This window comes from Pelophylax lessonae (genome assembly GCF_965119305.1).
Source record: "Pelophylax lessonae genome assembly, chromosome: 13".
Taxonomy (NCBI): domain Eukaryota; kingdom Metazoa; phylum Chordata; class Amphibia; order Anura; family Ranidae; genus Pelophylax; species Pelophylax lessonae.
The window spans coordinates 2,358,489-2,372,727 of record NC_138780.1 but is presented as its reverse complement, the minus strand read 5'-3'; the positions used below and the strand labels follow the sequence as shown (position 1 = coordinate 2,372,727).

The window sequence follows — 14,239 nt, the reverse complement described above, 5'->3', positions numbered from 1 at the left end:
GGGTACGTCTATATACGAGGGGGGGTTTATATATCGGGGTACATCTATACACGAGGGGGATTTATATATCGGGGTACATCTATACACGAGGGGGGATTTATATATCGGGGTACATCTATACATGAGGGGGGATTTATATATCGGGGTACATCTATACATGAGGGGGGATTTATATATCGGGGTACATCTATACAGGAGGGGGGATTTATATATCGGGGTACATCTATATACGAGGGGGGATTTATATATCGGGGTACGTCTATATACGAGGGGGGGTTTATATATCGGGGTACATCTATACACGAGGGGGATTTATATATCGGGGTACATCTATACACGAGGGGGGATTTATATATCGGGGTACATCTATACACGAGGGGGATTTATATATCGGGGTACATCTATACACGAGGGGGGATTTATATATCGGGGTACATCTATACATGAGGGGGGATTTATATATCGGGGTACATCTATACAGGAGGGGGGATTTATATATCGGGGTACATCTATACATGGGGGGTACATAGATACTATTAAGCAGTAAATGTGACATTCACCAATGATTGGCTGCGGATGAATCTCCAGGTACGGGGGTGTGAAGGATGTGAGGACGGGGGAGGGGTGTTTATGGGTGGGGGGAGTCACCTGAGGGGTATTAATGGAGCTGTGTACTCCTCCCCCCCCCGCCCCCTCCACACATAGGGGACCATTCACACTCATCACAATCACACCTCCAATGTGATTGGCTGCTGCCGGGCCACAAGGACTCCGCCCATAACAAACAACATTCCTAAATCTGTCCTTATCACCCCCCTCCCCCAGGGACCCCAATACTGACCCCAGAGAACTCCACCCCAAACAGGGACTATAACTCCTCCCCCAGGGGCCCCAATACTGACCCCAGAGAACTCCACCCCAAATAGGAACAATAACTCCTCCCCCCAGGGGCCCCAATACTGACACCAGAGAACTCCACCCCTAACAGGAACTATAACTCCTCCCCCAGGGGCCCCAATACTGACCCCAGAGAACTCCACCCCAAATAGGAACAATAACTCCTCCCCCCAGGGGCCCCAATACTGACCCCAGAGAACTCCACCCCAAACAGGAACTATAACTCCTCCCCCCAGGGGCCCCAATACTGACCCCAGAGAACTCCACCCCAAACAGGAACTATAACTCCTCCCCCCAGGGGCCCCAATACTGACCCCAGAGAACTCCACCCCAAACAGGAACTATAACTCCTCCCCCCAGGGGCTCCAATACTGACCTCAGAGAACTCCACCCCAAACAGGAACTATAACCCCTCCCCCCAGGGGCCCCAATACTGAACCCAGAGAACTCCACCCCAAACAGGAACTATAACTCCTCCCCCCAGGGGCCCCAATACTGACCCCAGAGAACTCCACCCCAAACAGGAACTATAACTCCTCCCCCCAGGGACCCCAATACTGACCCCAGAGAACTCCACCCCAAACAGGAACTATAACTCCCCCCCAGGGGCCCCAATACTGACCCCAGAGAACTCCACCCCTAATAGGAACTATAACTCCTCCCCCCAGGGGCCCCAATACTGATCCCAGAGAGCTCCACCCCAAACAGGAACTATAACCCCTCCCCCCAGGGGTCCCAATACTGACCCCAGAGAACTCCACCCCAAACAGGAACTATAACTCCTCCCCCAGGGGCCCCAATACTGACCCCAGAGAGCTCCACCCCAAACAGGGACTATAACTCCTCCCCCCAGGGGCCCCAATACTGACCCCAGAGAACTCCACCCCAAACAGGAACTATAACTCCTCCCCCCAGGGGCCCCAATACGGACCCCAGAGAACTCCACCCCAAACAGGAACTATAACTCCTCCCCCAGGGGCCCCAATACTGACCCCAGAGAGCTCCACCCCAAACAGGGACTATAACTCCTCCCCCCAGGGGCCCCAATACTGACCCCAGAGAACTCCACCCCAAACAGGAACTATAACTCCTCCCCCCAGGGGCCCCAATACGGACCCCAGAGAACTCCACCCCTAATAGGAACTATAACTCCTCCCCCCAGGGGCCCCAATACTGATCCCAGAGAGCTCCACCCCAAACAGGAACTATAACCCCTCCCCCCAGGGGTCCCAATACTGACCCCAGAGAACTCCACCCCAAACAGGAACTATAACTCCTCCCCCAGGGGCCCCAATACTGACCCCAGAGAGCTCCACCCCAAACAGGGACTATAACTCCTCCCCCCAGGGGCCCCAATACTGACCCCAGAGAACTCCACCCCAAACAGGAACTATAACTCCTCCCCCAGGGGCCCCAATACTGACCCCAGAGAGCTCCACCCCAAACAGGGACTATAACTCCTCCCCCCAGGGGTCCCAATACTGACCCAGAGAACTCCACCCCAAACAGGAACTATAACTCCTCCCCCCAGGGGCCCCAATACTGACCCCAGAGAGCTCCACCCCAAACAGGGACTATAACTCCTCCCCCCAGGGGCCCCAATACTGACCCCAGAGAACTCCACCCCAAACAGGAACTATAACTCCTCCCCCAGGGGCCCCAATACTGACCCCAGAGAACTCCACCCCAAACAGGAACTATAACTCCTCCCCCAGGGGCCCCAATACTGACCCCAGAGAGCTCCACCCCAAACAGGAACTATAACTCCTCCCCCAGGGGCCCCAATACTGACCCCAGAGAGCTCCACCCCAAACAGGGACTATAACTCCTCCCCCCAGGGGTCCCAATACTGACCCAGAGAGCTCCACCCCAAACAGGAACTATAACTCCTCCCCCCAGGGGCCCCAATACTGATCCCAGAGAGCTCCACCCCAAACAGGAACTATAACTCCTCCTCCCAGGAGCCCCAATACTGACCCCAGAGAACTCCACCACAAATAGGAACAATAACTCCTCCCCCCAGGGGCCCCAATACTGACCCCAGAGAACTCCACCACAAATAGGAACAATAACTCCTCCCCCCAGGGGCCCCAATACTGACCCCAGAGAACTCCACCCCTAATAGGAACTATAACTCCTCCCCCAGGGGCCCCAATACTGACCCCAGAGAACTCCACCCCTAATAGGAACTATAACTCCTCCCCCAGGGGCCCCAATACTGACCCCAGAGAACTCCACCCCTAATAGGAACTATAACTCCTCCCCCCAGGGGCCCCAATACTGACCCCAGAGAACTCCACCACAAATAGGAACAATAACTCCTCCCCCCAGGGGCCCCAATACTGACCCCAGAGAACTCCACCACAAATAGGAACAATAACTCCTCCCCCCAGGGGCCCCAATACTGACCCCAGAGAACTCCACCACAAATAGGAACTATAACTCCTCCCCCAGGGGCCCCAATACTGACCCCAGAGAACTCCACCCCTAATAGGAACTATAACTCCTCCCCCAGGGGCCCCAATACTGACCCCAGAGAACTCCACCCCTAATAGGAACTATAACTCCTCCCCCCAGGGGCCCCAATACTGACCCCAGAGAACTCCACCCCTAATAGGAACAATAACTCCTCCCCCCAGGGGCCCCAATACTGACCCCAGAGAACTCCACCCCTAATAGGAACTATAACTCCTCCCCCAGGGGCCCCAATACTGACCCAGAGAACTCCACCCCTAACAGGAACTATAACTCCTCCCCCCAGGGGCCCCAATACTGACCCCAGAGAACTCCTCCCCCAGGGGCCCCAATACTGACCCCAGAGAGCTCCACCCCAAACAGGAACTATAACTCCTCCCCCCAGGGGCCCCAATACTGACCCCAGAGAACTCCACCCCTAACAGGAACTATAACTCCTCCCCCAGGGGCCCCAATACTGACCCCAGAGAGCTCCACCCCAAACAGGGACTATAACTCCTCCCCCCAGGGGTCCCAATACTGACCCAGAGAACTCCACCCCAAACAGGAACTATAACTCCTCCCCCCAGGGGCCCCAATACTGACCCCAGAGAGCTCCACCCCAAACAGGGACTATAACTCCTCCCCCCAGGGGCCCCAATACTGACCCCAGAGAACTCCACCCCAAACAGGAACTATAACTCCTCCCCCAGGGGCCCCAATACTGACCCCAGAGAGCTCCACCCCAAACAGGGACTATAACTCCTCCCCCCAGGGGCCCCAATACTGACCCCAGAGAACTCCACCCCAAACAGGAACTATAACTCCTCCCCCAGGGGCCCCAATACTGACCCCAGAGAGCTCCACCCCAAACAGGGACTATAACTCCTCCCCCCAGGGGTCCCAATACTGACCCAGAGAACTCCACCCCAAACAGGAACTATAACTCCTCCCCCCAGGGGCCCCAATACTGATCCCAGAGAACTCCACCCCAAACAGGAACTATAACTCCTCCCCCAGGGGCCCCAATACTGACCCCAGAGAGCTCCACCCCAAACAGGGACTATAACTCCTCCCCCCAGGGGTCCCAATACTGACCCAGAGAACTCCACCCCAAACAGGAACTATAACTCCTCCCCCCAGGGGCCCCAATACTGATCCCAGAGAGCTCCACCCCAAACAGGAACTATAACTCCTCCTCCCAGGAGCCCCAATACTGACCCCAGAGAACTCCACCACAAATAGGAACAATAACTCCTCCCCCCAGGGGCCCCAATACTGACCCCAGAGAACTCCACCACAAATAGGAACAATAACTCCTCCCCCCAGGGGCCCCAATACTGACCCCAGAGAACTCCACCCCTAATAGGAACTATAACTCCTCCCCCAGGGCCCCCAATACTGACCCCAGAGAACTCCACCCCTAATAGGAACTATAACTCCTCCCCCAGGGGCCCCAATACTGACCCCAGAGAACTCCACCCCTAATAGGAACTATAACTCCTCCCCCCAGGGGCCCCAATACTGACCCCAGAGAACTCCACCCCAAACAGGAACTATAACTCCTCCCCCCAGGGGCCCCAATACTGACCCCAGAGAACTCCACCACAAATAGGAACAATAACTCCTCCCCCCAGGGGCCCCAATACTGACCCCAGAGAACTCCACCACAAATAGGAACTATAACTCCTCCCCCAGGGGCCCCAATACTGACCCCAGAGAACTCCACCCCTAATAGGAACTATAACTCCTCCCCCCAGGGGCCCCAATACTGACCCCAGAGAACTCCACCACAAATAGGAACAATAACTCCTCCCCCCAGGGGCCCCAATACTGACCCCAGAGAACTCCACCCCTAATAGGAACTATAACTCCTCCCCCAGGGGCCCCAATACTGACCCCAGAGAACTCCACCCCTAATAGGAACAATAACTCCTCCCCCAGGGGCCCCAATACTGACCCCAGAGAACTCCACCCCTAATAGGAACTATAACTCCTCCCCCCAGGGGCCCCAATACTGACCCCAGAGAACTCCACCCCTAATAGGAACAATAACTCCTCCCCCCAGGGGCCCCAATACTGACCCCAGAGAACTCCACCCCTAATAGGAACAATAACTCCTCCCCCCAGGGGCCCCAATACTGACCCCAGAGAACTCCACCCCTAATAGGAACTATAACTCCTCCCCCAGGGGCCCCAATACTGACCCAGAGAACTCCACCCCTAACAGGAACTATAACTCCTCCCCCAGGGGCCCCAATACTGACCCCAGAGAACTCCACCCCTAACAAGAACTATAACTCCTCCCCCAGGGGCCCCAATACTGACCCCAGTGAACTGCCCCTCCCCCTCCTCCGTCTCTGAGGTAATGTCTGTCTTCCCGCCCTCCGCATTGCCACTCACCGCTCTGTAAACACGCCCACCCGGCAATAGACCCCACCCCCCACTCTAATTCGTCAGTCATTTAGATATTTTTAATTCCGCCCACCCCGTCTGATCTATCGCCCTCTTCAGGTCTAAGCTCCTCCTCTGGGAAGAGCGTAATCACTGAGACCCCGCCCCTTTTCATATATTTAGATTAATGGCCACTCCCCTGGCCAGTCAGTCAGTCTCGGTGTGACTCCTCCCCCGGTAAATCAGTGTGTGTGGCTCCTCCCCCGGTCAGGCAGTGCTAGTGTGTGGCTCCTCCCCTTGTCAGGCGGTGTGAGTGTATAGCTCCTCCCCCGGGCAGTCATTCTCGGTATGGCTCCTCCCCGTTCAGGCAGTGTGAGTGTATAGCTCCTCCCCCGGGCAGTCAGTCTCGGTATGGCTCCTCCCCATTCAGGCAGTGTGAGTGTATAGCTCCTCCTCAAGGCAGTCAGTCTCGGTGTGACTCCTCCCCCGTGGCCGTCAGTCTCGGTGTGGCTCCTCCCCCGGTCAGGCCTCGTAAGCGTCTGTGGCTCCTCCCCCGGGCAGTCATTCTCGGTGTAGCTCCTCCCCGTTCAGGCAGTGTCAGTGTATAGCTCCTCCCCCGGGCAGTCAGTCTCGGAGTAGCTCCTCCCCCGGGCAGTCAGTCTCGGTGTGGCTCCTCCCCCGGGCAGGCAGTGTGAGTGTATCGGACAGTCGGTGGCGCAGAGCGGGGAGGATGGGGGGAGAGATCGGATCTTCCATCTACTGCTATCTCCTCCTCACCCTCATCTACACACCGAGGAGACACCCCACAGGTCAGTCCTAGGGGGGAGGGGTGACAGGCTGGGGGTGGTGGAGTGAGGGGTGACAGGCTGGTGGTGGTGGGGTGGCAGGCTGGGGGTGAGGGGTGACAGATGAGATGAAGGGTGACAGATGACAGGCTGGGGGTGAGGGGTGACAGATGACAGGCTGGGGGTGACAGGCTGTGGGGTGGTGGAGTGAGGGGTGACAGGCTGGGGGTGAGGGGTGACAGATGACAGGCTGGGGTGAGGGGTGACAGATGAGGGGTGAGGGGTGACAGATGACAGGCTTGGGTGAGGTGACAGATGACAGGCTTGGGTGAGGTGACAGATGACAGGCTGTGGTGAGGGGTGACAGATGACAGGCTGGGGGTGACAGATGACAGGCTTGGTGGGGGTGACAGATGACAGGCTGTGGTGAGGGGTGACAGATGACAGGCTGGGGTGGGGTGACAGATGACAGGCTGGGGGTGACAGATGACAGGCTGGGGTGAGGTGACAGATGAGAGGTTGGGGTGAGGGGTGACAGATGACAGGCTGGGGTGAGGTGACAGATGAGAGGTTGGGGTGAGGGGTGACAGATGACAGGCTGGGGGTGAAGGGTTACGGATGAGAGGTTGGGGGTGAAGGGTGACAGATGAGAGGTTTGGGGTGAGATGACAGATGACAGGCTGGGGGTGACAGATGACAGGCTGGGGTGAGGTGACAGATGAGAGGTTGGGGTGAGGGGTGACAGATGACAGGCTGGGGGTGAAGGGTTACGGATGAGAGGTTGGGGGTGAAGGGTGACAGATGAGAGGTTTGGGGTGAGATGACAGATGACAGGCTGGGGGTGACAGATGACAGGCTGGGGTGAGGTGACAGATGACAGGCTGGGGGTGAGGGGTGACAGATGAGAGGTTGGGGTGAGGGGTGACAGATGACAGGCTGGGGGTGAAGGGTTACGGATGAGAGGTTGGGGGTGAAGGGTGACAGATGAGAGGTTTGGGGTGAGATGACAGATGACAGGCTGGGGTGGGGGTGACAGATGACAGGCTGTGGTGAGATGACAGATGACAGGCTGGGGGTGGGGGTGACAGATGACAGGCTGATGGTAATACTGCATGTTCTGTACATCTCATCTGCTGATTGGTGCTGTGTCCTGTTGGGGGAGGGGATTTCACCTGTTGAGAGGGGCGGAGTCCAGGAACTCCACGCCCCCAGTCAGCTGTCATTCTCCAGAGATGACAGATGACATGTGATTGGCTCACGCTGTCCTCCATCGCTCTGTGGGAGTGGTAAACATTCCCCTCCCCCATCAGACAGAAATAAAGGCCCAGCTGGGGGGTCTCACCATCCCCCCATTGTAGAATTCTCCTCACTTCCTGTTTGATGAACCTGTTGTCACTGAGACAGGAAGTGAGGTGAATCACTCTAATGGAGCCGCAGTCCTTCCCCTCCCCCCCAAACATAGAGATTTTCCCTGAGCTCTGCAGGTTGTTCCGCCATGTCTGCATGCATTATGTATCGAGGGGCAGCCACGTGATTGGCTGTTGGGATATTGGGGTGTGTCCTCCCTGTGGACACCAATCCGGGGACCCCATTCAGTGACACCCGTTCCCCTCTTCTGTCCCTGTGACACCCATTCTCCTCTTATCTCCTATCCCGGTGACACCCGTTCTCCTTTTGTCTTCTGTCCCGGTGACACCCGTTCCCCTCTTCTGTCCCGGTGACACCCGTTCTCCTCTTCTGTCCCGGTGACACCCGTTCTCCTCTTATCTCCTATCCCGGTGACACCCGTTCTCCTTTTGTCTTCTGTCCCGGTGACACCCGTTCCCCTCTTCTGTCCCGGTGACACCCGTTCTCCTCTTCTGTCCCGGTGACACCCGTTCTCCTCTTGTCTTCTGTCCCGGTGACACCCGTTCCCCTCTCCTGTCCCGGTGACACCCGTTCCCCTCTTCTGTCCCGGTGACACCCGTTCTCCTCTTCTGTCCCGGTGACACCCGTTCTCCTCTTCTGTCCCGGTGACACCCGTTCTCCTCTTCTGTCCCGGTGACACCCGTTCTCCTCTTATCTCCTATCCCGGTGACACCCGTTCTCCTTTTGTCTTCTGTCCCGGTGACACCCGTTCCCCTCTTCTGTCCCGGTGACACCCGTTCTCCTCTTCTGTCCCGGTGACACCCGTTCTCCTCTTGTCTTCTGTCCCGGTGACACCCGTTCCCCTCTCCTGTCCCGGTGACACCCGTTCCCCTCTTCTGTCCCGGTGACACCCGTTCTCCTCTTCTGTCCCGGTGACACCCGTTCTCCTCTTCTGTCCCGGTGACACCCGTTCTCCTCTTGTCTTCTGTCCCGGTGACACCCGTTCTCCTCTTGTCTTCTGTCCCGGTGACACCCGTTCTCCTCTTGTCTTCTGTCCCGGTGACACCCGTTCCCCTCTTGTCTTCTGTCCCGGTGACACCCGTTCTCCTCTTATCTCCTGTCCCGGTGACACCCGTTCTCCTCTTGTCTTCTGTCCCGGTGACACCCGTTCCCCTCTTCTGTCCCGGTGACACCCGTTCTCCTCTTATCTCCTATCCCGGTGACACCCGTTCTCCTCTTGTCTTCTGTCCCGGTGACACCCGTTCTCCTCTTCTGTCCCGGTGACACCCGTTCTCCTCTTCTGTCCCGGTGACACCCGTTCTCCTTTTGTCTTCTGTCCCGGTGACACCCGTTCCCCTCTCCTGTCCCGGTGACACCCGTTCTCCTCTTGTCTTCTGTCCCTGTGACACCCATTCTCCTCTTATCTCCTATCCCGGTGACACCCGTTCTCCTTTTGTCTTCTGTCCCGGTGACACCCGTTCCCCTCTTCTGTCCCGGTGACACCCGTTCTCCTCTTCTGTCCCGGTGACACCCGTTCTCCTCTTGTCTTCTGTCCCGGTGACACCCGTTCCCCTCTCCTGTCCCGGTGACACCCGTTCCCCTCTTCTGTCCCGGTGACACCCGTTCTCCTCTTCTGTCCCGGTGACACCCGTTCTCCTCTTCTGTCCCGGTGACACCCGTTCTCCTCTTATCTCCTATCCCGGTGACACCCGTTCTCCTTTTGTCTTCTGTCCCGGTGACACCCGTTCCCCTCTTCTGTCCCGGTGACACCCGTTCTCCTCTTCTGTCCCGGTGACACCCGTTCTCCTCTTGTCTTCTGTCCCGGTGACACCCGTTCCCCTCTCCTGTCCCGGTGACACCCGTTCCCCTCTACTGTCCCGGTGACACCCGTTCTCCTCTTCTGTCCCGGTGACACCCGTTCTCCTCTTCTGTCCCGGTGACACCCGTTCTCCTTTTGTCTTCTGTCCCGGTGACACCCGTTCCCCTCTTCTGTCCCGGTGACACCCGTTCTCCTCTTCTGTCCCGGTGACACCCGTTCTCCTCTTGTCTTCTGTCCCGGTGACACCCGTTCCCCTCTCCTGTCCCGGTGACACCCGTTCTCCTCTTCTGTCCCGGTGACACCCGTTCTCCTCTTCTGTCCCGGTGACACCCGTTCTCCTTTTGTCTTCTGTCCCGGTGACACCCGTTCCCCTCTTCTGTCCCGGTGACACCCGTTCTCCTCTTCTGTCCCGGTGACACCCGTTCTCCTCTTATCTCCTATCCCGGTGACACCCGTTCTCCTTTTGTCTTCTGTCCCGGTGACACCCGTTCCCCTCTTCTGTCCCGGTGACACCCGTTCTCCTCTTCTGTCCCGGTGACACCCGTTCTCCTCTTGTCTTCTGTCCCGGTGACACCCGTTCCCCTCTCCTGTCCCGGTGACACCCGTTCCCCTCTCCTGTCCCGGTGACACCCGTTCCCCTCTTCTGTCCCGGTGACACCCGTTCTCCTCTTCTGTCCCGGTGACACCCGTTCTCCTCTTCTGTCCCGGTGACACCCGTTCTCCTTTTGTCTTCTGTCCCGGTGACACCCGTTCCCCTCTTCTGTCCCGGTGACACCCGTTCTCCTCTTCTGTCCCGGTGACACCCGTTCTCCTCTTGTCTTCTGTCCCGGTGACACCCGTTCCCCTCTCCTGTCCCGGTGACACCCGTTCCCCTCTTCTGTCCCGGTGACACCCGTTCTCCTCTTCTGTCCCGGTGACACCCGTTCTCCTCTTCTGTCCCGGTGACACCCGTTCTCCTCTTGTCTTCTGTCCCGGTGACACCCGTTCTCCTCTTGTCTTCTGTCCCGGTGACACCCGTTCTCCTCTTGTCTTCTGTCCCGGTGACACCCGTTCCCCTCTTGTCTTCTGACCCGGTGACACCCGTTCTCCTCTTATCTCCTGTCCCGGTGACACCCGTTCTCCTCTTGTCTTCTGTCCCGGTGACACCCGTTCCCCTCTTCTGTCCCGGTGACACCCGTTCTCCTCTTATCTCCTATCCCGGTGACACCCGTTCTCCTCTTGTCTTCTGTCCCGGTGACACCCGTTCTCCTCTTCTGTCCCGGTGACACCCGTTCTCCTCTTCTGTCCCGGTGACACCCGTTCTCCTTTTGTCTTCTGTCCCGGTGACACCCGTTCCCCTCTCCTGTCCCGGTGACACCCGTTCTCCTCTTGTCTTCTGTCCCGGTGACACCCGTTCCCCTCTTCTGTCCCGGTGACACCCGTTCTCCTCTTATCTCCTATCCCGGTGACACCCGTTCTCCTCTTGTCTTCTGTCCCGGTGACACCCGTTCCCCTCTCCTGTCCCGGTGACACCCGTTCTCCTCTTCTGTCCCGGTGACACCCGTTCTCCTCTTCTGTCCCGGTGACACCCGTTCTCCTCTTCTGTCCCTGTGACACCCGTTCTCCTCTTATCTCCTATCCCGGTGACACCCGTTCTCCTCTTGTCTTCTGTCCCGGTGACACCCGTTCCCCTCTCCTGTCCCGGTGACACCCGTTCTCCTCTTCTGTCCCGGTGACACCCGTTCTCCTCTTCTGTCCCGGTGACACCCGTTCTCCTTTTGTCTTCTGTCCCGGTGACACCCGTTCCCCTCTTCTGTCCCGGTGACACCCGTTCCCCTCTTCTGTCCCGGTGACACCCGTTCTCCTCTTCTGTCCCGGTGACACCCGTTCTCCTCTTCTGTCCCGGTGACACCCGTTCTCCTCTTCTGTCCCGGTGACACCCGTTCTCCTCTTGTCTTCTGTCCCGGTGACACCCGTTCTCCTCTTGTCTTCTGTCCCGGTGACACCCGTTCTCCTCTTATCTCCTATCCCGGTGACACCCGTTCTCCTCTTGTCTTCTGTCCCGGTGACACCCGTTCCCCTCTCCTGTCCCGGTGACACCCGTCCTCCTCTTCTGTCCCGGTGACACCCGTTCTCCTCTTCTGTCCCGGTGACACCCGTTCTCCTTTTGTCTTCTGTCCCGGTGACACCCGTTCCCCTCTTCTGTCCCGGTGACACCCGTTCTCCTCTTCTGTCCCGGTGACACCCATTCTCCTCTTGTCTTCTGTCCCGGTGACACCCGTTCCCCTCTCCTGTCCCGGTGACACCCGTTCCCCTCTTCTGTCCCGGTGACACCCGTTCTCCTCTTCTGTCCCGGTGACACCCGTTCTCCTCTTCTGTCCCGGTGACACCCGTTCTCCTCTTCTGTCCCGGTGACACCCGTTCTCCTCTTCTGTCCCGGTGTCACCCGTTCTCCTCTTCTGTCCCGGTGACACCCGTTCTCCTCTTCTGTCCCGGTGACACCCGTTCTCCTCTTGTCTTCTGTCCCGGTGACACCCGTTCTCCTCTTGTCTTCTGTCCCGGTGACACCCGTTCTCCTCTTGTCTTCTGTCCCGGTGACACCCGTTCCCCTCTTGTCTTCTGTCCCGGTGACACCCGTTCTCCTCTTATCTCCTATCCCGGTGACACCCGTTCTCCTCTTGTCTTCTGTCCCGGTGACACCCGTTCTCCTCTTGTCTTCTGTCCCGGTGACACCCGTTCCCCTCTTGTCTTCTTTCCCGGTGACACCCGTTCCCCTCTTCTGTCCCGGTGACACCCGTTCTCCTCTTATCTCTGTCCCGGTGACACCCGTTCTCCTCTTCTGTCCCGGTGACACCCGTTCTCCTCTTCTGTCCCGGTGACACCCGTTCTCCTTTTGTCTTCTGTCCCGGTGACACCCGTTCCCCTCTCCTGTCCCGGTGACACCCGTTCTCCTCTTGTCTTCTGTCCCGGTGACACCCGTTCCCCTCTTCTGTCCCGGTGACACCCGTTCTCCTCTTCTGTCCCGGTGACACCCGTTCTCCTCTTCTGTCCCGGTGACACCCGTTCTCCTCTTCTGTCCCTGTGACACCCGTTCTCCTCTTATCTCCTATCCCGGTGACACCCGTTCTCCTCTTGTCTTCTGTCCCGGTGACACCCGTTCCCCTCTCCTGTCCCGGTGACACCCGTTCTCCTCTTCTGTCCCGGTGACACCCGTTCTCCTCTTCTGTCCCGGTGACACCCGTTCTCCTCTTCTGTCCCGGTGACACCCGTTCTCCTTTTGTCTTCTGTCCCGGTGACACCCGTTCCCCTCTTCTGTCCCGGTGACACCCGTTCTCCTCTTCTGTCCCGGTGACACCCGTTCTCCTCTTCTGTCCCGGTGACACCCGTTCTCCTCTTCTGTCCCGGTGACACCCGTTCTCCTCTTGTCTTCTGTCCCGGTGACACCCGTTCCCCTCTTGTCTTCTTTCCCGGTGACACCCGTTCCCCTCTTCTGTCCCGGTGACACCCGTTCTCCTCTTATCTCCTATCCCGGTGACACCCGTTCTCCTCTTGTCTTCTGTCCCGGTGACACCTGTTCTCCTCTTGTCTTCTGTCCCGGTGACACCCGTTCTCCTCTTGTCTTCTGTCCCGGTGACACCCGTTCTCCTCTTCTGTCCCGGTGACACCCGTTCTCCTCTTCTGTCCCGGTGACACCCGTTCTCCTCTTCTGTCCCGGTGACACCCGTTCTCCTTTTGTCTTCTGTCCCGGTGACACCCGTTCTCCTCTTATCTTCTGTCCCGGTGACACCCGTTCCCCTCTTGTCTTCTGTCCCGGTGACACCCGTTCTCCTCTTGTCTTCTGTCCCGGTGACTCCCGTTCTCCTTTTGTCTTCTGTCCCGGTGACACCCGTTCCCCTCTTATCTTCTGTCCCGGTGACACCCGTTCCCCTCTTCTGTCCCGGTGACACCCGTTCTCCTCTTCTGTCCCGGTGACACCCGTTCTCCTTTTGTCTTCTGTCCCGGTGACACCCGTTCCCCTCTTCTGTCCCAGTGACACCCGTTCTCCTCTTGTCTTCTGTCCCGGTGACACCCGTTCTCCTCTTGTCTTCTGTCCCGGTGACACCCGTTCTCCTCTTGTCTTCTGTCCCGGTGACATCCGCTCCCCTCTTGTCTTCTGTCCCGGTGACACCCGTTCTCCTCTTGTCTTCTGTCCCGTTGACATCCGCTCCCCTCTTGTCTTCTGTCCTGGTGACACCCGTTCTCCTTTTGTCTTCTGTCCCGGTGACACCCGTTCTCCTCTTCTGTCCCGGTGACACCCGTTCTCCTCTTCTGTCCCGGTGACACCCGTTCTCCTTTTGTCTTCTGTCCCGGTGACACCCGTTCTCCTCTTATCTTCTGTCCCGGTGACATCCGCTCCCCTCTTGTCTTCTGTCCCGGTGACATCCGCTCCCCTCTTGTCTTCTGTCCCGGTGACATCCGCCCCCCTCTTGTCTTCTGTCCCGGTGGCACCCGTTCTCCTCCTATCTTCTGTCCTGGTGACATCCGCTCCCCTCTTGTCTTCTGTCCCGGTGACACCCGTTCTCCT

The 14,239-nt window shown here is 58.0% G+C and overlaps 1 protein-coding gene across 4 annotated transcripts in view; it reads left to right on the top strand.

Annotated features, from left to right (window-relative positions):
* Positions 1-6,407: 6,407 nt before the first annotated feature.
* Positions 6,408-14,239, top strand: part of ADAM15 (ADAM metallopeptidase domain 15) — a 71,199-nt gene continuing 63,367 nt past the window's right edge. For all 4 annotated transcript variants that reach the window (XM_082275108.1, XM_082275107.1, XM_082275106.1 and 1 more), the window contains exon 1: positions 6,408-6,554. In XM_082275108.1, coding sequence (XP_082131234.1) covers positions 6,476-6,554 — 79 coding nt within the window. In that variant the 5' untranslated portion in view covers positions 6,408-6,475. The remainder of the gene's footprint in view (positions 6,555-14,239) is intronic.